The sequence below is a fragment of the Melanaphis sacchari genome, unplaced genomic scaffold (assembly GCF_002803265.2).
Source record: "Melanaphis sacchari strain LSU unplaced genomic scaffold, SCAv2.0 Contig1_pilon_pilon, whole genome shotgun sequence".
NCBI lineage: Eukaryota > Metazoa > Arthropoda > Insecta > Hemiptera > Aphididae > Melanaphis > Melanaphis sacchari.
In genome coordinates this window covers 5,583,982-5,609,650 of record NW_020270976.1, presented here as the reverse complement: position 1 = coordinate 5,609,650, position 25,669 = coordinate 5,583,982, and the positions used below count along the sequence as shown (strand labels likewise).

The following is a 25,669-nucleotide window of genomic DNA, read 5'->3' as shown; positions in this document are numbered from 1 at the left end:
GACATAATATTTTTGTGATAATCAATTGTCATACTAACCACGACTTCTTTAAAAATATATTTGGGTAAAAATGACTTGAAACTAGGCGTTAATATTTATATAGGCCATTTTCGAGCGTAAAAAATAATAATTTATTTTAAATTTTGAGTGAAATATTTAACATTGATGTATGAAAAATATTGAACTATGTAAGAGTTTTCGAAAAATTTTAAACAGCGTTTTTAATGATATAAAATCAAGTTTAGATGCTAATTTTAAAACGTTGTTTTCGTTTTTTTCAATGGAGTTTTCAAATGTGTATGAAAAACCACAGTTTATCAATTTGAATAATGACAAAGAAACGCTAAAAATTATGATTTATTATATATTATTTTTATTAAAAATTAAAATAATTATTCTAAGAATCTAAAAAAATATTTTGGAACTGAAATTATTCATGATTATTAATTTTAGTTTATTATATTATATTAATATTATGTATAATGGTTTTATTTGATTAACTTAATTCTTATATTGTCTCAATAATAAAAGTATCCAAAATAATATATAAAATCGTATATTATGTAAATATATATATATATAAATATATATGAATGATAGGAAAAGTGTAAAGTGATAATTTTTCGTTATTTTTTTTAGTCAATGACGGTTTTAAATAAGACATTTTGATTTTAAATCTATTTAAGTGAGTTCATAAATCGGTTTTTATGACCACTTATGCTGTTATGTACACCGTGGTATTAACAAACATTTTTTCATCATGATTTTTTGTAAATCATAAATTGTAGACTTGTGATAAAATATAATTTAAAATAAAATACATTTTTTTATGTTTATATTTTATATTGTCAGTACTATGATTCATTTTTACGTTTGATAACAAAAACGATATAAAATATGCATAATTAAATAAAAGTGTCTAATAAGTGATTTTTTACTAAAAAATATTTTATTAATACCACAGGTACAAAAATTAACAAAAATAAAAAAAATTAGCTTACTATACAAAAATATTTATATATTTATACACCATGAATTATGATTAAAAAATGTATGAGAATAAAATTTTCTATCGAATCTATGATTCTATAGAGCTATTCACTTGAATAGAATGAAATGAACAAACGGGTGTATACATATAATATTTTTGCAGTATCTTTAGGAAACCCATTTTTATAATTTTGTAATATATTATGCAAAAAGTTATAAGATTCTTAGTGATTGGTAATGATTATTTACTCGTATTATTGTGTAGTATAATTAATTGTCGGTTGTAACTTTTGTCTTCCGTAATATACGAAAACCAACTATGGTATTTTTATTCATAGCTTTATTCGGTCAATAAATTATAACCGTAAATCTAGTTGAATATTTTTAAGACCATTCACATAAGAATAATATTATTAAACATATATTGAACTTGAAATTTGTGGGCTGTTAACGAATAACAAATATTCACTAACTCAACTAACGATATTGATTACGTTATTATTAAAGTACCAGAGTACAACCTGCGTATTTACGTCGTAAACACAATACGTTGGATTAGGTTTATATGTAATATTTTTTTTAAATGTCACAATATTATCGTTACAGTTCGTTAGTTGTTCATGTACTTGACTGTTAAGTTAACTGCGTATTGCGTATTACATTAAATTATTATTAAAGAAAATTATATGAAAATGTATATTTACGTAATATATATTTATATTCATATTAAACAAGTCTTTATCATTATTAATAATAATGTAGTAATAAATAAAAATAAAAAAAAATGTATAACATGTACCTACAAATAATGATGATACGGTAAAAATATTGTAAATTTATTATTTTATATTAGGTGAGAATTTATAGATTATGATTAATATTACATTTTAAGTATTTAAATTATGTTGCCAGTTTGAAAAATGAGTATATCAATTTTCACCAACAACAATCAACAAATTTTAAACTACATTAAAAGTAGGTACATTAATGTTTACACAAAGCAAAATAATAATTCAAAGATTAGAGTTAATTTATTTGAAATATTATGTATAGTAAGGTGACAACAAGTAAAATATGCATAAAATAACATAAAATGTTCTAAAAAAATTTGACTTTACACTTATCTAAACACGCTACATTGAAATCACTTAATAATATTATGTTCATTAAAAAAAAAAAAAAAAAAAAAATTATAATAATAATTAACAAAAATTGTTTATTAAATATTTATTTAACAATATGCGAAAACATCTTAAGTACATACGTTAATTGTATTAAATATGTATTAAGTACCTACCATCTTAATCATTAAACATTGGCTCAGGGGTATTTGCTTTTTGAAACCAGGGTGAATGTCTGTGTATGATACCTTATTATATTATATATGAATACAATATATTGAGCTATAACACGTCTATTTATTGTGTAAGTATATACTATACTATAATATACATACCTATATCTTTAATTATTGAGTCACGTTGCTGACGTTTTGCATATTATACAACGATATATACGGTATATAATAATATATATATATGTGTGTCTCTCGTCACGCTATGCATTTAATTACAATCATTTTCCTCCACACGCTGCATATTATAATATAGTTAGTATAGGTAAAACATTACTATTGTTGTAGTCTCTCGGAAAAGAAGAACGTTTCAATAAATCTAAGAATGTTCATTTTTGTATGGGTTGATTGAATATTTCATGGTGCATCGATTCACACGTTGGTCCCTGCACATTGTGTCCATTGAAAAAAAAATATTTACGTAAAAAAATAATCCTAAACCCTAGTTATTTTATCCTTTTCCTTCGCCTATTACGTGTTTAAACGTACTTCCGTTTGATATTCCGCGTTAATCACTGATTATGCCTTTTGCAAATTTAACCAAAAAGAGGAAACGTGACTTATATGATATAATTTTAGATAAAATTGATGTTTTCACTTTTGCATGTAAAAACATTAAATTATATACGTATTATGTATTTTTGGTGATTTTTGTTCTTTTATGCAACAAATATCGCAAAAAATAAATCCTAATATTGTCTCAAAAATACGATTTATCGTGTAACGCAAAATCAATTAACAAAACACCATTTAAGTACTATTTATCTGTTAATGTTTCATTATGATTGAAAATCTATAGTGAAATAGGCTGCGCAAAATTGTTAAGAAAATAATCGAGTTACAATTAATTATTGAAATATATATAAACATTGTTTGAATTCCGAAGAAACTGTAAAAGTGAAAAAATTTCGATTAAAAAAAAGAAAACATTTATATTTAATATTTTAACAAAATATACGTTACGGTACACTTTTATTATTATGTTTTAATGTATGCAATATCGATAAAAAATAATTATTGAGGAACAGACTTTTAAAACGTTATGTTTCTTGGTAGGTATTACCCAAGATTTTTTCCATTTTATGTCAGTGTCTATGGATTAAGCATTTCGCGTAACTCGTATAGACACTAAAACACTTTTCCTCTTGTTCTTTTTTGTATGCTTTTCTCTATTCTTTATTTTCATTATTAACAATAATGAAAAATCCTTCAGAACTATTTTATAAAACCCACCACATGCGTGGACTTGATAATAACTCATTGTTCGTATGTATTGGAAATGTTTTGTGTACATTACATTCCACAATATATCTAAAGTAGGTACTTAATAATATTTTATGTGATATCATACGTTTTATTATGTCAAAATTTCGATTTATTACTTACAAAATAGTTTAATTAATTTAGATTGTATAGTATTGAACAGATATTTGTGTAACATACGCGCTCATAAGTGGCTAATTATTGTGTAATATTTTTCGTTGTATTAATAGGACTCTACGTGTACATATTGTTTCATTATTTGAGATGTAGGTACCTGTTGGAAAAATACAATTGGTTCGTTACATGTCGAGCTTGAACTAAAAATACCAATAAACTATCCAAATGTAGCTTATAATATGTTAAATGTACTGATGACTATTGTAAACTAAAAGTTATTTTATGAAAGTCATATACGTGTATATTATATGTGTGTGTGTGTGTGTAGGTATAAGTGGTTCATAAAAAAAAAAAACAATTTAACTGCAAAAAAAAATTTTTTAGTGACTGTTTTACGAACAAAAATTGCAGAGGAAGTATAGGACGTATATTACACATTATAATAATATGTACTTGTCTTATAATATACATTTTACTTATACACGGTAGCCATAACTCGTGAGATTTATGTATCTTGGCGTGTTTTACAACGCTGCTCTATATAAAATAATAAGTTCAATTTTGTGTTTGAGTGTAAAATAAAAAAAAAAAAAATACATAATCATTTCTTTATAGAATTAAATTTAGGTAAAATTTCTCGTATTTCTATTTTGAAATTGCAACTTTGTAAAATCCAATCATTTTATTCTTGCTAAGATTTGATTTATTTAACTCAGTAGTTTGTGTACGTATATTAAAATATGTTATACGATGGAGCACAACTAATGTTTGTAGCTATACAAAGCTTATCTGGGATATTTATTTCAATATATGACTGTCGGTTTTTTATCAGAGTAGATTTTTAAAGTTAAATAACAAGTTTTGTTGATTGTTTTTTTTTTCATACCTAATGACTTTTAAATTCTCTAAAACAGAGAAAGTTGGTCTATTTATTAAGTTTATTTCATAAGTACCTACTACTTAAAGCTTTATTGAGAGGTTTGATGATCATAGGGTAGTAAATAATATTATTATTATTGTTGTACTACTCAACTGAATACTGATTGCAATGTCAAGTTTTCAATTTTATAAATAATGAATAATAATTAATTAAGGGAATTCCAATTAAAACAGTGCGGTTTTAAGGAGTTAAATATTACCAACATGATAATATAATGAAAAATTTGTGTAAGTACATTTTTTATAACGTATGATTTCAAAAGCACATTAATTTGATTATATTATGTTTTTATTTTTATTAAGCTTTACAGTCTAAAACACTATTATTTATTGAATCATTTGCATACATTTTTTCATCTATTTAATAATTTTTATATCGTTTTTTTTAGTCTTTCTTTTTATCTGTTTTATTTTTCTAGTTTTATTTTTGTTTTTTTCTCTCACTATTTGCTAATAATATTTATTACACTTTTTAGTTTAAGAAATAATGCTCTCTTCGTTGTTGTGGAGTTTAGTATAAATCGTCACAACAGTGAAATTTAGTCGATTTTTCAGCACATAATAGTTTGGTAAAATAAGTCGCATTTTGAACTGGAACTTACTGCAGTATATTCTTTTCTTGAATAACTATAATAATCATTTTAAACTTAAATTTTATAAAAAAATGTATAAATATCTATTCAGTATAATTTTTCATATTGGTATATTACCAACAGAAATTCAAAATATGTAACGAATACTATATATCGTATATAATAATGGATGTAGTGAGAGTGGGGCAGAGGGGCACTTCCCCACTGCGCTTCAAACTAAAATCTATTTCTTATACTAAACGTGTAAATTTTACTACAAAATGTGGAAAAAGCAAAAAAAAAGTCATCAGATAGCCTAACCAACCTAAGTGCCTACTGCTTCCCCCTGATTAAATTTCTAGCTACGCCCATGTATATATTGTATACACTATATTGTTTCATGATTCTTCCAGTAAAATAAAAATTGAAATCGGATAAAATTTAGTGAGTAAATGGTGAAAGATGGCTATTTATTTATACATTATTGTGTCTTTATAATTTTTTATCACCACTATTTCAGGTTGAAAAATCCGAAAGGTTTTTCATATCATAATAAAATTAGCGACAGTGTTAGCTCAATAGCTTAATATATAGGTTAAAGTTAAGATACTAGGGTACAGAGTACCTACATCCTTTTGAAACACGTACAACATACAATTTTGTTTGAGTATTATGTCATCTTCTAATAATATTGTGATGATTTCTATGAGAAAAATATTACAAACTACATTTTTTTTTTACGATGCGTGATTAAGTAATAACTATTATAAATTCCGATAAATTTAAATTTGAAATAAGTAAAAGTTTGAAGAATTAAGAACATTAAATTTTATAATTTTTTTGACCAAAATATTCACTAGGTATATACTTATTAAAAATATGAAAAAATAAAATGTAAACCGTTTATAATTAACATACCTATCTAAAAAGTGTGCATAAACTGCATTTTAAAATAATTTATTATTTACGTGTAGTTCTTTTTTTTTTTAAATTTGAATTTATCATAATAAAATTATTATCTTAGTTATACCGAGGAATAAATTACCATTTGTGTGAACTAAAACGGTCTGTATTGAAACTTTTAATTTTTTTTTTTTATTTATAAAACTGTAGACTTAATTGGCCTTAAAATACATGACATGTATTAACATTTCATTAGTTGTATGTATGTCATATATTTTATTTATAAAAATTCATACTTTTCTCTGTGGTTTAAAAAGGCGTGGATTTTTAATTATAATCTAATGAACGGTTTAACGTGATAAAAATAATATATATTATGTGTGTATTTTTTTACACACACACTTTACACTTTTCATATATTTACTTTATGGAACAAAATTATAAATAATGATCATTACAGTCCTAATTAGAAATGTTTTAAAAAGCTTTAATCTTTTTTAAATGGTATCTACATTAAACAAAGTTGATGAAAAATGTAATGAGTAAATGAAACCACTTTTTTTTTTTTTTTAAGAAGAATAGATATAGTAAGTTATAAATAAATTTTAAATATATTACACACACTGACTTAGATGATTTTATATACCTAATTGTTTTTTTCTGCGTAATGAAATTGTTTTTGAATCAGTTAATCTGTGGAGCCAAAAGTATAATATTTAAGAGCATTAACATTTCTTTAAAAGTGAGAGCGTACGGCGTACCATAGCATCCCTAGACCTAAGTTATTGCAATTGTTGTGAGTATTATAAAATACATACATGATGATGTAACGTAAAATCGCATCTGCTAATGTTTATTTAAAAGAACAACCATGTGTAATTCTACAAAATGCATGCATTAAATATTTAAATCGAGTAACTGTACCCAATTTAAAAATTATAGAAACATCGTCTAATCAAAGAACTTAAAAATTTTAAATGACAAACTCGTACGAATGTCTAAGACTAATGAGCGGATGGTTATTATAACGGCTATGACGAGAAAGTGAATTTTATGCCTATACGTATAATTAACCACTTTAGTATACGTATATACGTATATTGTATGCATTTTATCATGTACGTATTCCCCGTTTTGAATTCTCTAGACATTCGAAAAATATGCATACGATATATATACGTGCTTACTTATATAGGGCTACTATAATAATATAATATGTATATTGTATACAGAATCAAACAACGTATACTTATTATATAGCTAGGTATAAATTCGCTTGAACCTCTCGTGTATTCGTATGTAGTCATTCCCCACACGTGCAAACGCATCGGTTGTTTGCATGTAATGCTGAGCTGTGGTGGTATAATAATACTAATATTAATATGTGTATAATATAATATATATATTTATATTTATTTATAATCCAGTACAGAGATAGAAAAAAAACGTACAAAGCGAAAAGCGCATAATACGTACTTTTTACGAGCATAATGATGTTAGTTTTCTAGTTGTCATGTTATTATATACTTGACTTAAGAATGTCCAAATCTATACTTTATACTTACAATCAGTGTACGATAGAGTAATATTAATCGTTAATTAAATCCATTATAGTTATATTTTTTTTGCAATTAATTAAATTAATCACAAATAATTCTAATTAGAAATAACGCTCAAAAATGAAAATATTATAATATTTAAAGAATTATAACTATTATACAGTTTTAAATTTATTCAATTAAATAGTATAAACCATGACATAAGTAGCGTATGTGAAGTATGCTCACTCAAAGTTTTCATTTTGAAATATTTCAATCAAATATTGAAAAATATTTTATTTTATTTGTTTTGTTTTTTCATCAAATTATGAAAGCATTTTATTAGTTTAACACTTTGACTTGCGATACATTTTAATAAAATAAATGTATTTTTACTTGGAAACATGATTTTATTTATTTTTTTAATGTGTCAAGTGCTAATAATATGAAAATGTGGAACTATAATAGACAATAGTGTATTATTAGGCTATAATAGCTTAATTCATATAATACATATATGGCTTGTCGATATCAGAGTGTAAACTTTAATAAAATATAAAGAATTATTTAATTAAAAACTAATATGCCGATGATTTTTATTTATTTCATGTATAAATACTAAAATACACAATGAAATATGAATTTGCTTAACTTCAAAAATGTAAAGCATATCACGAAGTATAATATTATGTATTCATAAACTATATGAATATATTTTAATATTTTCTATTATGTATACGTATTACGTACATATATAATGTATATAAATTTAGTCATGCGAAAATAAGTGTTAAAAATTTAAATCTTATTCATAACTGTGCTACCGTTGATTCAAATTTATCCATTAATTATTGCCTCGCTATCATTCATTTTTATAAGAGAAACTAATAAATAAATTGATAATATAAGATATTATCAAGTCAGAAATTCAATAATTGTGTCAGTTATATACTTCTAGATAAGTCGTAAATTATATCGCTCTTAAAAAAAAAACAGAATAACTATATTCAAAAAAATAAATACATTTTATTACAACCCAAAAAATGTATGGTTTACAATCTACAATTAAAGAAACAACCATTGATACACAAAGAAAAACACGACGATTTAATTCAACAATAAAAAAAAAAAAACAACCTATAACTCAGACGTGCATATTATAATATCAAACGCGTTTAACAATTGTTGTATATTTATGGGTAATATTGACAATAATAAAAACACAAACACTAGTAATCCTCCTCCAAATAAAAATAACGATCATTAATTTTACACAACGAAAAATCACGAATAAAAATATATAATTAACATTGTCAATGGTATGAAAGGAGAATCGGTACCAGGAAAATACGACATCAACATAAAATTGATTAAAAATAATGTACAAGCTACATTAATAACATCGATTCGACATGATCATAATAATATTATGTACTATTAGAATAATAGTAAACACAGAAACATACGAATATACAAAGCAGCGAGAACCGTTCGGGGCGATCGACCGGCTATACCTCATCCCTCTCCGAATACGTATCCGGTGATTTATAAACAAAAACTACAAATATCGAGACAATTACGTTGAAAAATATTCGAAACTGCGACGTGTCAAAAACAGAGCACCGCGAGTGTGTGGAGGCGGACGCAACGTTAAGGCGCGTGTGTTTGCATACTATTACAGTGGTATACAATAATAATATATACTTTCGTTGCGATTAAAATGCACTGCCTCGGTATCCCGTCACTCCGTTTAGGTCGACCAGGAAAAAAATATAAATATAAAATCGCGTCTAACCGTATTATTATTATTATTATTATTATATCATGATATTATAATATATATGTATATACAACACATATATACGTATTCGTGGTACTGCCAAACAACGTAATATATAGTTGTGCACATACACAATATTCGTACTGCGTATACGCTAATATATATATATAATATATATATATATAATATTGTGTAGTGTACGCGGCGGCGGTAAACAAGCTACTGTTGTTTTGCCATACGTGTTTTTTCGCCCCCACCGTCCTATAACCGCGCCGACGGGTAAATCCCGGTCGGAGTTTTATGTAATGTCTGAACTTTATATTATAATAATATACGGAAACCGTGAACGCAGCGCTTTTCCACGAGTTAATAAAAAACTCGTTTTTTACTCGACCGAGAGCAAAAAAAAAAACCACCGTTTCGTCGTTTTATATTTTTATTTTTTAATAATATATTATTATTATTATTATTATTATTTATATTTAAAGTGCATGCGCGGTGTCGTCGACGACGAGTAAATAATAAAAATAGGATATCCTATAACAACATCATTACGATGCGCGTTCTGCATAATATTTGCATGAAAACCGTATAAAAGGTCCAAGTGTTGGCGCATATAACATAATATAATAATAATAGTTATAATAGTTATAACAATATATACGTATAAATCGGTAATATTATTTACGAGATTTCCGTCGATGTTAAATAGCCACTCTAAAATCCTGAGCGGGGGGGATTACTCGGTTATGTTTTGTATAATGTTATTATTATAGTAATAATATATTGTACGCCATATTTAGCGTGAATGGGATATATATTTTATAATAGTATTATATGTGTTTTATATTATTATTATTATTATTATTATTATCATTTAGTTTTTGTATATAAAATTATGATAAATACGCTGACAACGACGATTATGTGTTATCGATGGATCAATAATAGTCATAAAAAAAAATAACAATGCTGGTTATGGTTTATGGTGGTTATTCTAAACACATTTGTGTAATAATAACATACAAACTACAATAGAACATATTGTACGATTACAATCAAATCAAGTGATAAGAAAAAATATCCTTAAATCTTTCATTGCATCCACTGAACTTATTGGTCGTTAATTTTAGTAATGTGTTACAAACGCCCAATTTTAAAGACCAGCGAATGTAGTTTAAATAATTTCAACACAGTTTTTATGAATGATATAAGACAAGTGTTTATTTAATTCAATATACTTATAAGTTCAAATGATAACAAAATAATAACAGTAATGTAATAGCTAGAAAAGTGTCAAATTATATGTTTAGTACTTAATTTTTTTAACTCTATCGTAAAATGATGATTGAAACATTTATCATACCAAATTATTTTCAATATTGGAAATCATTAAAACTCTAATTTATTTAATAGAATTTTATCTGAATGTCCATTTCATTAACAATAATATTTATCTTATTGCCCTTTGAAATTTAATTTTCTATAAACATACTACACAGGCGTTGAATTATTTATCCATGATTTAAAACTTTTATTCAATTATATTATAATTTATCACAATTAATTCAGTACATTTAAAATTTAATGAATTAAATATTATACATAAATATTTTATTCAAAAATATTATTTATTTATTTTAAACAAATTTAAAAATAAATAATTTATTTTTTAAACCAATATGCTACGACGATTTTTTTTTGTATACAAATTGTTGCCTTTTTGACAAATTTCTAAAGATGGATCATTTTTATTTCTATACTAATTTTCATAAATAATTATCTTAATTAGTCCCGTCCCAAATTTGTTAAACAATAGGTACGCACGTTATTGAAACATTATTAAGAGTGTATTTTATTTTATTGAACATTACATATACCTAAATTCTAGGTTCATTGTTAATGATTAAATATAATAAAATCGTGATGAGCATTGTACATTTAATAAATACATCTTGTCGACAATTGTATTTGTCAGGGGGTGAAGGCATTCTCTCCTTTTTTGAAGTATACCTGGATTCACCATTGTATAATATAATTATAATAATTTTACTATGGTATGGTTTCATACGGGAGAGATCCTCTGTACTCGTGACTGGTCAGTCGCCGTCGCCACGCAATCCTTGTAATTTATAACGCACAAATGTGTATACCTATGGTATACATTTACACTATTCTACCACATACCACCGTGATCCCGTGTAAATACCGTTCCGAACAATAACTCTTCGGGATGAGGTGTTTGTGGAGAACGCCGAACGTTAGAGAGGAGGCCTGGCATGAGGAAATTAAAAGAAGAAAATTATTAATATCGCCAACAAATCTACGTCGGAATTTCACGCACACTCCTTGACGCTTTCACGTGGTATGTCGGACGGTACTCGAGCTCAACAATTTTCCTCTGTACAAACCAAAAGTATTTTGTCGTATAGCGTTGTCCGTATTATCTGTGTATGTGAATATGTCCGTTGCGTAGGCACAATACATGATGGTTACATAATATGTTCAAATATACATATCTGTCGAAAAGGTTAAAATTTGAATTTACCATATGTTTGACTGTCACCATAAGAACCACTCAGAATTTATAATTATGTGAATTTTACTTATGAAAATGTACCATCGATCTATAATATTCCCTATTATAAATGGTTTTTATTATTAAATTAGTTTTATATTTTGAGATGGTATTTTATCGAAGTTAAAATTTAAGCATAACAAAAGAAATTATCCAAATAATTCCAAATACCTGTAACTATTAAGCATTCGAAATATGAATCGAACGATGTTATTAAGTTTGCGGTTATGATGTGTTTGCCAGATTATTGTTACAAAATTGTAAATTTTCAATAAAAATAATAACGTGAACCGATGGTTTAACTATAATATGAGTTGTCGAGACTAAATGTAGGCCTACGATATTGTTTCAAAATTTTAGATTTGAGAAAAATTCGATTTCATGTTCAATCGTAGTATAATGTAGGGGGGCAGAGGTTCTCAACATTTTTATGGTACGATCCATTTTAAATTTTTTTAAATTTTACTGAATCACAATAATATCAATGACTTTTTTACGCTGTTTCGTAGATCAGCTGCTTACGACAAAAAATTGAAAAAGATACGTTTTAAAGAACAGTAAATTCAATTATTAAACTTTAAACAAGGACTTTTTATATTTATTAATATTTGTAAACTTATTTTATTTGAGGCGTAAGTAGTTTTTTAATTAATTGGGGTAAAATTAAAAATATTATTTTTCGGTGGTTTTAGAGATTCTAATTTTTTTTTTCATAAAAACTCGAGTGGTTTATTCTTCATTCCTGGATAATTTATCTCTACTTTCATTTATAAGTATACATCCACAAATAATATATTGTAGTCGTGGATTTTCGTTACCGTTCTTCGAAAATCTAATTTACAAATATTAAGAACAATGTTTTCTGCAAGTTTTTTTTTTTTTGTTTTGTCTGCAAAGAACTTGTTGAAGGCGCATCATAAATTAATTTTCTTTAACCGTTTATTCAGTTATTGTCTCATTTTACAAACATTTTAGTTATTGAATTTTTATTTGACTATATATCCTCTATAGTAATTGTATAAGAGAACAAAAAAAAAAAAAAATAACTAATTTATTAGTTATTTAAGAAAAAATAATATTAAAACTATATACATATGTCGTATTTGAAGTACCGTGTATTACTGATTACTGAAGATAATCAATAGTTTTTAATGGCATGTAGGTACTAATTGGTTTCAAATAAATTGTTATATTTTCAATAACTAATAATTTGGTTGCGTTGTGTTAACAAATCACAATAAACTCTTAATCGTCATTCTCGCAGATAACGATGTATGATAAAATTAAATTTTAACATCAATAAAAAATAATAAATACACATATTTAAAAAAATGTATCATTTAAAAATATAAGCCCACTAAAACTATGATTGCGGCCAACTTTTGGATTGTGTACGACAGTTTGGGAACCTTTGCTGTAGGGTATAAGAGTCACCGTGAATAGTCAGTAGATTACTCTGTTTTAAGTTTGGTTATAGCTATGTTGATCTCATCTAGTGTGAATGGGGCAGATATCATGCCTTCTATCAGATTCTTTTTTGAGTTTGAAAGTTTTTCCTTAATGTCCGTAGGAAATCTTGAATCTTCGTAGTATGATTTTTTTTTCGCAGAGTTTATTACACGTTTTGAGAAGCGAATAAAGTTTTCATTGTGTGGCAGGATCTATCATATGCTGTCTATAATTTTAGTAAAGGAAGGCAAATTAGCTTTTAAATAGTAGCTTTATTGATATAAAGTACAGGTCTGAGTTATACTCTCTAATCTCTATGTCATCTTCCAGACCGGAATGTACCTTTTTATTACACATCATGTACTATCTTTAATTGTTAAGCTTAACTCTACTCTACTAGTTCGTCTCCGCAAGTCCTAGAATTCATGTATTCCCAGCTACATGTACAGTGGCTGTTAAAGTCACCAATATATTGTATTGCTGGATTATTGATTAATTTAAGAATAGGGGTTGGCTAGTTTTCAGAGAATTGTAAATATTATTAACATAAAGATTCGCTGTTTGGATCAACGTAGAAAGTATGATGTTATCGACTGAAGATTTAATCAAGTTCTATTTTAGATCGTTTTTGACATAAGTAGCATTACCGTATATACTGTGGAAAGTAGCACCAGTAATAGAACAACCTGGGATTTTACCTCTTATTATGAGTTGGTCCTGATTGTGTATGTTTTCTAAATAGCAAATATATCTATAATTTTCTTGTCCAAAATTTTTCATAGGACATTGTCTTTAGGTTTACCAAGGTCTTTCACATTCCACATTCAATTGCATAATTCAGATTATATTCTTCGTTAAGTAACCCTTAGACGGGTTGTTTTGGTTTGTATGCCGTTTGTTCGAAGTGCACCCTGATACGACCAGTGAAATAACTTTAAAAAATAAAACATCAATAGATAATCAAAAAGTTCTTTTAAAAGAAAACCATATAAACTTACGATCGAACATCTTATACATTATAATAAGAGAAGTAGAATAACATACACACATATATATATATAATTTTATTATATATGTATGTATATATATATGTATCATAAAAGAGAACTGTGGTGAAAAATATTGTCATGTGTTTTTAATAGTATTTACAATTGTGTAAATAAATATTTTTTAGGTTTACCAAGAACTATAACACTTAGTATAATATGTACCCATGTGCAACATAATAGGTATTATTTCTGAGTTCGTTTCATTTGATTTATATCCGTTTTATTTTTTTTTCAAATAACCGCGCAAGTATACTTATTTCTATATTTTGTAAAAATAAACTAATATAAGTCAGAACGAAATCTAAAACAAGGTACAAATACTTTTATTATAAAATGTATTTAGGTATATTTTGTTTTATTGAAATTTATAACTTTAGGTTGCTTACATAAAATTTAGTTTATTTGAAAGTCGTATACAAAAACAAAATTATTATTATTACAATTAATTACAATGAACTATTTTCAATTTGAATTAAATAATGACGTACTATTAAGTATCGACCTGTCATTTAATGTAAAAACGGATTTCAACTTATGATCAAGCAATGGTGATTGAAAAGAAAAATATCATGATTAAAAAATGATATGGCAAATTTTCTATAATTATAATTATTCAAATTTTAAAGCATTGTTAAATACATACGTGTTAAAGGCTTTTAAATTGTTTATTATAACTATAATTTTCACGAATATTCTCAGGTATTTATTATCCGTTTATTATGTGCTCCTTTACAGAACAAATTTTGTGGTATCCTATCACAAACACAGTGATATAAAAATAATGACATAGCAGTAAAGTATATCAAGGGGTGTACTTGTAAGGGTTATATAAACAATACATATAATTAGTATCTGGTTTGTATAATATTTCATACAAATGCCTATCGCACGTTCAAACAATAATTAAGTAAGTTTATCGTATATTTCTACACTTTAGTTATTATACTGAAAAGAAAAAATATTTAAGAATATGATGTGTATAAATTAATAAAAAAAAATAAATATACATAATATATGCGGATATTAAATGACAACAAACAGAAAATATATGGGTCATTTGATTTTCGTGTGTATATTACAATATTACTAAAGTTACATGCATAAAAATGGCAAGTGAAAGAAAAAAAAAATGTTTTAAGAAACATATTGTTTTTTTCAATTCTAGTTGATGCTGGTAAAAAAGATATGATGCATATTTTACTTGCCTTGCATCGTAATAATTATACTAGCTAAATTTACAAGTTTTGTGCTAGAATTAAAATGACTTAAACAGTATTTTTTTTTTATTTTTTTATTGAACTTAAGCCCGGCAACTAGGGCCATTAGCTGTTTGTAGGGGTTATGAACTATGGTAAGGGGTAAGGTCGGTACGGTAAGTTGTATTTTACGATTATTACGGTTGATAACAAACACGTGTATGTGTGGCAAGGTTTTTAACCACTATGATCCCGAGTGGGTCACCCATCCGGGAGCTAGTAGCTGTTGGCCGTTACTTACTCTCAGTCGTATTCCGCGACTGGTAGCAGCCAACGCGCCACGCCAAGCCACAACAGTATTTTTATTTATATTCGATATAATTTAAAGCTTTATTCGATTTTTTATTAGTAATAAGCTTAAACGATTAAGTCGATTTTTTGTCAAGTGAAAACGATTTTATATATATTTCGTCACTGTAAAATGTATTTTATAATATGCTGTAACAACCGTGTATATTATGTACGATATTATCACTGCGTAAACGCATTTATAATTTTCACTAGTACAAATTGCGCATACATCATAGATAAAAGCTCGTAGTGTGTTTAAATTATATTGTTCTAAAAACACGAGTCTGTAAACTTTTTTAACTACTTGACATATACAATAAACGCCATCCAGCCGCAATCTAGCGCCGACAAAAAAGTCAATTACAATCTAAAGTTTCGATAACGTTGACTGAATTTGTTGAAAACGATGTAATCGTCTCCAGTATTGGGAATACGGTAAAATTAGATGAGAGCCGAATATCGAAACGGAGCCTTCCAAAAAGCAACAACATCGAAAAACGACTTTGTCAGAAAAAATAGTAGGGAGGGGTAGAATGAGAGAAAAAAGGTTATCGAATGCATTCGATCTCCGCGAATGGGGTACCTCTTTGACCCTTTCACCTTCTACCACCACCAAAAGTCCCCTCCTCGTGCATCCAGAGTGCTAAAAAGGAAATGGTTTGTGTAATAAAAGGAAATGGTTATACACTATATACATAGTGCATAGTTATGCGGATGTAGAAATTTTCTCCGGCAATACCGTCAACGATGATGTACCCGCGCACTGTAATATTACAAGTACTAGCCAGTCGTTTAATATTTAGGTATCGATACGTCAATCAATACTTGTGAGCGAGTGTATTGCATTATTTTTGTAGTGATGATGTGTACGTTTTTTCTAAACAATTTTTTTCGGACGAACTTATATCATAAAGATTTAAAAGTTTCGTAGTCGCATGACTTCGTTTAGATTAATATACTTATATAAATTACGTATTAAAGTTTCATCTTTATAAATAGACTTTAGAATTCTTTTATAGTTTGCAACGTTTCCTATATTTTTTTTTTTTTAAAGAAAAATAAAATTACTAAACATTAAGATTTTGATTATTTCTATACAAAAATTAAATCATAAATCATAAAATAATAATCGAAAATCTTTATTTGTTTTTACTTTTAGACCCAAATATCATATTTAATAATATTTCAATCACAATTTAAAAAAAAAATGGCGATCAGTTATTTGGTAAAACATACTATTTAAAATTTTTAAAATTTTATATTATATAGTTTTTAGTTTATCTCATTAAAAAAAGTATTTTTTCCAATTTCTTATACCTTTAATAGTTCCTATTTTTGTTCTGAAAAAAAAATATGAATCTACCTATTATTTAATTTAAAATGTTTCATATGTTTTACATAGTATTACTGTTTGTTATACATTATATGTTAGTATGTCTCCAAAAATATTGTTAAAAGGTGAAATTTATTTTTTGGTCATGAACACACAAACAATTCGTCTTTTATAAATTGTAGTTGAGTCATTTTCGCACGTAAAAGCTACAGAAGTTGAATACTTAAGTATACCTTTATAAATTAAATAACAATAAAAATTGCTATATTGTTTTAAATAATAATAAATATTCGAATCAAAATTAAATATATAATAATTATGTATTATAAATGCTATAAAAATTCTGACACTTTTTTTCGTCATGCATCGGTAAAACAAGATATTATTTCACAGAATAATTTACCAAGCAAGCTTACCTTTTTTTGTCTTTAAATAAAACATTTATTTAAATTATAACTTTTGTAGTTAGTACCTATACTTTTATAGGTATAGGTACTTAAGGACCATATTTTCATACAATTATAGTTTTTTTTTTTATGTAATTTAAGGAGTTTTCTATGGTACCTTTTAATGCAAACTTCATTTCTTCCAACGTAAACTGTCTTTTTTACTGTTATTTGTTAAGCATTTCATAATTTATTAGAAAACGTTGATTTAATAACTTAATCAAAACTTCAACAAATAGTTTAAGCAATTAAACTCTACGTTTAAGGATAACATTCCATGTTATAAAAAGTTTGAAATTTAGTTACCTAATTATTGAAAAATATGATTTATATGTAAACTTAGCCGTTCCAAAAATCAGAATATTTAAATGAATGCTTAATGTTTGAATATATAATGGAAATTATCATGTTTGATATCAAATATCCCAAACAAAACATATTATAAGATCTATATTACAAGAAAGTGAGACATGTGTTCCTGCAATTCTGAGAAATTTCACGAGGATTTGCTTTTAGACGATAAACACCAAAACTTATATTTTGTTTATAAAAACATCTGTGAAGCGTCAACATAACTATTTTGTTTAAAACGATTCATAAGAAAATCTATTACAGTATATATTATATATGTATATTATGTTAAAATGCTACAATTAAGATATAAAAACATTAAAAACTCCAACATTTTAAAACAGAAATTACTATATAGATAATATTTTTGTTTAGTCATTTAATATAAAAAATAAATTTTAACGGTCAATCATATAAAATGTTGACTTCAGGTTTTTGAATTTGTATGCACCGCCAAAATGCATATTTGAAGGATGTTGGTTAAAATTGTGATCTCGTTTTATACATTAGATTAATAAAGACAATATCTATGGTGGTGTTGCAGCGCCCTTTCTACAGTTTCAATTACATTATTTATTATTATTATCACAGTAATTAGTTGCTATTACTATAATTATTATTGTCTTACCCACTACACACCGATATTAAATCATCAGTGTCAGGTATACACATTTTATATAAATCGGTTGATGTTTGGTGTTACTCCTCATTTGTATTTTTTTTTTTTTTTTTAAATATTGCATCTTCTAACCATGGCAATAGTAAAATTAATTAATAAATTATTATTAAAATAATATTTTCATTTTACAGTTAATATTTCATAGCAAAATTTGCAAATAAAACTAATTATTTAATACTTAAAAAAATACAGTAATATAACGTGAGGTGAAAGACCATTTTTTAGTGATAGAACCCAACAAACGTTAATGTATAATAATTATATTAGCAGGGTTCGGATTTGAAGGTAATATAATCAATAAAAAAAGAATTTAAAATGTGAAAAAGGCATTTAATTAATATAAAAGAGCAATTCAAGAATATACTACAAAATTTAATATACCAACTAGTTGGAATTAAAAAAAAATTCACGTCCATGTACTTAGATAAGCTACCTTCAGTAAAACGTTGATGGTTTGGACTTAAAATATGTTTGTACATAGAAAATGATCTTTCTACGTCCATCGAAGTTATTGGGGTGTATTTTATACATAAATAATTATCTAAATTAAGATTACTACTTATTAAATCGACATCACTTGTTGTTTCTCCATTCTTATTGTTAACCCGTTCTAAAAATTTTCAACATCAAATCAACAATGCACTATCTTCACAGTTCATCAATTTGTACCATAGACAAAAAAAAAAAAAAGCAAAATTGCAAGTATAAGTAAGAAAAGGCAAAAAAAGAAAAAAGGTATTTATAAGAAAAAAGGCAAAAAAAAAAATATATATATACCACCGTCTTAGATATTAAATGAAACACAGTGTTATACAAAAATTATTTTTTCATTAAAATCATTAAAAAAATGGCTTTTGCCTTCAAATCTGAACTTTAATTATTAGATATCGTTTTTCATCTGGATCATGACAAATTTACCTACATGTTATATTGACAATACTGCAATACTGTTTTTCATTTCATTGTAGATACGCATATGACGCATGGAATTTCAATATTTTTATGATTAAATAACTTAATTGTACATAATATTTAACAATGAATTAGAAAAACAGAAAAATAAAATGTAAAATATAAAGAAAAACGAAATGAAGTAATTTTAAAATCTACACCCTAATTGTCAAACACCTTGTTAGAATTATACGTCTTTTATATAGTATAAAAAACACGCACTTTATACATTACCGTCGTCTACCTTATGATGTACCCAACATTATTTGCTGTCTAATCAATGTATTTTGTGAGCATTTTAATTTGCTCACTATAAACTTAAACAATTTTAATGAGGTGGATAAAAAAAAGGTATTATATTTGAGACAGAAGAAAAATAGAGTTTAAATATCTATATAGTATAGTTGATTAATTAATTATAAAGTTGTTAACAACAATAATATTATAGTAATAATAAGCGTAGGTACTCGACTTAAGCGCATTTGTTTATTGTATTCGAATTTGAAATGAAGTCTATCAATTATATTAAGTTCCACATTTAATTACCATTCTTCAGAAATGTTAATTTTGAACAATGTATTTGAAATCTCTGTTGAAAATGTGGTTAAAGTTTGTACTTTGTCCCTGAAAAATCCTATTTTAAGTACTACCATGTTTATCTTTTATTTATTATTCAATATTTTAGCAGTTGTGTTTTATACTTAGTAAAAAATGAAAATAATTATTGTTTTCAATATAAGCACAATTTGGTTTGAATAACCAATAAAGTTAAAAGAAAAATAATCGTTAACATTTATTTGCATAGTTATATAAAAAAATTTTTTTCAAAAAATAAATAATCATATACATAAACAAAATTTTTACTCTTACCTATCTGTTTATTAATAACGGTATCTTATTTGATTGAAAAATACATTTTTCAAAAACCTTAATGTGTACTTTAGTTAAAGGTAACTAAAATCAATATAATAATAATGAATTACATTTTTTTTTTCAAACATTAATAAACATTAGTTATTTTAATTTACACGACGATTTAATAAAGAATTTTTATAATATTTTCTTAACGGTGCGTCAAACATTAAAATACTTACATAACCGTTTTATACACACACGTTTAGAATAATAGAATACGATGTATGTTGACACAATAATAATAACTATTTTAATAGCTAATCATTTAATGTACAAGCGTGTTATTATGTATTTATGTTTATCGTCAGTAGGTATAATTTAAACTTATAATGCGGCACTTATAATATATTTTCATGTATTAAATATTATTCTTTGAATCAATTGAACAAAAGGCAATTTATAACAATGACTTTTCGCATGCTGACGAAAATATTAGAGGGGTTAGTATGACAAAAACATTCTCTCGACGTCCTATTGTTTACTTGCCGTGTTACCCTTCTTTGTAACGTCGTAAAAGTTACATTGTATATTACACACATACACACTATGTATGTATAAGAAGAATGAAGAAAAATATAATAATATTTATAGCAAGCTTTTTAGTGAGTTTTAATTACTCGAAAAATTGATTAAACTTCGGGAACGTACCTACCACAGAGAAGTTTAAAGAAATTCAAAATGGAAGAAATTAACAACCATGTCAGAAACTTATTAAATTGACTAATTAAATTGGTAATATTACGTATAATAATGTATTTCAAACTATGTTCAAAATTATTTTAAAAACCAGTACGATTATATAAAATCAAATTATATTCCTTTATATTTCATTAGGTAGTACATTGCAGTTACGAAAATAGATTTTCATTATTTATTGATCTGATAGCTTATGTCAGATTAAATAATAACTCTATTGACGGGCATTAGTTAGATAAAATAATTAATAAATTCGTTCAGTTGAAACTTTTAAAAAGTTATTACAGCGCCAACATTTAATTTATTTTTTTATAAATTTAACAGGTTTGTATATACTCCAACTCTTAAGAAATAATAATTAATGACAAGTTTATATATTGGTGATTTTGGCTAAATAAATATTCTACTGTGAATTATTTTCGTTTAACAGTATTTTAATATTTACCATCAAATTACTCGTTACGCGTAGGTATATTATGATGCGCAGTCTTCACTACAATATACCTACATCATGACTAATAATAATGATTAATATTTTATTCTTATAATTGGTTATGTAAATATAATTGAATCCCTTTGAATTGTTCGTAGTATTACGGAACATAATTCGATGTTGTAGGTATAGATCATAATAATAATTATTATTATAGAACAAGAATTATTACAAAGATATAAAATGGCAACCATATTGCGAACAATACTAAATTCTTGAAATTGTTCATAAAAATATATTAACACGAATTTTCAATAAACTAATATAATATTAGAATATATAGGTTTATATAATAGTAGTGCACAATGTAATTATGAAATATGATTTTGTGTGATTTTAGTATTTTTATTGTGCGTGTAGGGAATTCAGTATATTATAACATCACAAACCAATGACGTTTAAAATATGTTTGTTATATCAATTGTAACTTGTAAGTGAATTTTTATACTCAATTTAGTTTCCGACAGCGATTATCATTTAATTTGATTCAATAATAATAATAAAAAAATATGATTGGCGTGTTGCAAGTGTGGGCGTATAAAAAGAAACTTTTTTCGGTGCAATAGGACAGCGGAATGATGAATTTAACACTCAAAGTGAAAAAAAAATAAAATAAAATAAAAATAAAAATGTCAGGTAATTTTGTTCTAAAATTTGTAACGATTTTAATTTTTTAATTTTTTTTTATTTTCAGTATAAAACTTTTATAGCTCAACAATTATAATATACAAAAGTTAGGATTTAAGTGAACATAATAAAGATACAATATATATAAATAACAGGTTATTTTCTTAAGTTAAATAATTTAAAGTATTGCAATAGATAAAAATTGTTCTTTATAATGTTTAATTATTTTATTCTATTTCATGGATTTGTATACAGACTCGTTTGTAGATGGGTTTAATTATTGGTTTTATAGAAGATATAATTGGTTTATCGTAAATTGGCAACTGAAAAGGGATACATAATTTATTGGTTAATCATTTTGTAAGTATTGTGTAAATATCACATCAATCGCAGTGCTTGATGTTGTGATTATTATTGTTAGATTATTATTCATTGTTAAATTATGTGAGTTTTAAAGACCATTTATAAGTGGTTCTGAGTTCTCCAATATAAAGAAATATTATATTAAAATCTTCAGTAATTCTTGGTGATAATTAATTTATTCATTCACCGATAATTTTTCTTTTTGATGAGAATAGAGCTATAAAAGTTTCGTAAAAATATATGCATAATGTCTAATTTACAATGAGTTTAATTTTTATAATACTCGTGCACCATAATGTAAGCCAATCAAAAAATAACATTGCAGGTGACATTTTAATAATTTCGATTTATTTCCATAAAAAATATTATATAAAAAATAAAAATAAAAAGGGAATAGAAAAAAAAGGATAGTGTAGCTATGGTGGAAAATTGAGGAGAATAGTCAATTTTAAAATTGTTGATAAAAACGAGACATAATATTATAATACATTTATATATATATATATATATATATATTATGTCACAGATAAAAATAAAATTGTCTTAATTTTTTGATATACTGTAATTTGATTACATAACGACTCTACTATATTATTCAATAATAATTATTACTGTTGGGTGTTAGAAAGATATTTTGTATGAACTATTATATAATATTATTTACAATTTTTTCAATATTATTTTACTTTTCTCCGTTTACTACAATTGTATTTACTCATAATTATGACATACATTGATATTAATATGATTTGTTTATGAAACTGAAAAGGGAGTGGCAATGTGTCTGAATAGAATTAAACAACATAACTTTAAAATATTACTATAATATAGGTATCACTTTAATATAGTTTTATGACTAAAATATTAAAGTTCGATAGTTTAACCGTCGTTTCACGCGTGATATATGAATATTATTATTGTAATACATTGTGTAGTCATGTGTGTTTTATAACTGAATCAATTCTATGCAATTTGAATATGATATAAATTTGTGATAATAGTGTGAAAATTCAATTCATAATTGAAGCAAATAATTTATGGAACCTCGAATGAGTCGGAAGAGTTATTATAATATAATATACCTATATTACCCATATAGTTATTTCTTCCATATTATATGCATATAATATTCTATTATCATATATATTGTACTTAGCTGTATTATATAGCATAAATAATTCCTATGTAATATTTATTTTATGAATTAAAAATAATGTATATATTAGATATATATGTATATAAAAAATTGCAATTGTGAATTAAAAATAAGAATCAAAATCCTGAAGAAATAAAAATATTAAATAGGTAAACTGTAAACATTTATGTTGAATATCAAATAACTTAAATAAAGATTATAGCTAGTTTTCGTCATAAATCGACTAAAGCTTATAATACCAAGTTATCATCTACATAAATTTATAAATAGTTTGTCAGCCAGTTATTGGGTTTTAAAATTGTATTCTTTATGCATGTTACTCATAAAAACAATATGACACAACGATACAGTACACCAATTGGTAATTTGTAGTACAGAAATACTGTGTTTCACGCAAATAAAGAACGTATCTATCAAGTATGCTTCGTTTAACTTACATAATCTATTCGTTCGTCAATCTTTTTAGATGTAACCATCCCTTATGACAGATAACATGCTTAAATAAATCGTTTTAATATTAAATCATATTGAGTTATATCATCTGAAATAAATTTAAAATATTTTTATGATGTCTATTCGCATACCCAAAGAAAATATAATATATTGCTCATCATATAAATTTAGAAAATATTTCAAAAGAATATTTTTCAATACACAATAGATTATTAATCATTTTAAATGTAAAATATGATTAAGTAAAATAACAAATGGCAAAGATTTCGAAGCTTATTTTATTTTAAGAAATATGTGAAAATGTATATTATATTGTTATAATAATAAAAAAAAAAACCTATGTATAATAAATAATAATGTATATTATTATAATTTATTAATTCTTTTTTTCAGATATGCCCAAATTCGCTGAACCGATAACAAATGTTACGGTTCCGGTTGGCAGAGAAGCAACAATAGTGTGCATTGTGGATGACCTTGGTTCTTATAAGGTAAAGCGAAAACTGTATTAGTCGTATAACATATTATTGTATTTATTTAGCGGAAAAATGTTAATGTTAGTCTACAAAAAAATGCATACCAATATTTACTGTTGTATCTATCTAAAATTGAGAGTTTAAATACTGCTTGATGCTTTGCTTTTAACTTGTTAATTAACATTCAAGAGTAACTTCAGTGATTCCAGATGTAAACTTAGATTTTTTACACATTTTTTTGCGAAAACAAATAAATAAATATTTTTTATTTCACTCGAATGATGTATACAATTTTTAATCTTTCTTTATTAAAAAATATTTAATATTTGTAATACTCGTGATTTTGACAAAATGAACTTAAATTCTAATTTCAAACGCTTATAAAAGTTTTTATGAATTTACGCTCTTTTCATTTCTAACTAATATAACAACATACGAGTAACTTTTTATTAATATTATCTAAGTTTTTGATAAAATTAAATATTTTTTATTAACAATTAAATTAAAAAAAAACATACATCATTGTAAAATCAAAATATCCATTGTTTCGCTAAGAATCTAAAATTTAATTTGATTTAAGTATTAATTAGTACCTAATTAACTATACGTATTTAATGTTTAGGATTTAGATGACTAGAAAAGTGGATCAAT

General features: G+C 25.2%; 1 protein-coding gene across 1 annotated transcript in view; it reads left to right on the top strand.

The window, feature by feature from the left end:
• The window catches only part of LOC112593202 (neurotrimin-like), a 177,344-nt gene that overhangs the window by 43,747 nt on the left and 107,928 nt on the right, over positions 1-25,669 (top strand). Inside the window, exon 2 of the mRNA XM_025337546.1 lies at positions 24,936-25,033. Within this exon, the coding sequence (XP_025193331.1) occupies positions 24,936-25,033 (98 nt within the window). The remainder of the gene's footprint in view (positions 1-24,935; positions 25,034-25,669) is intronic.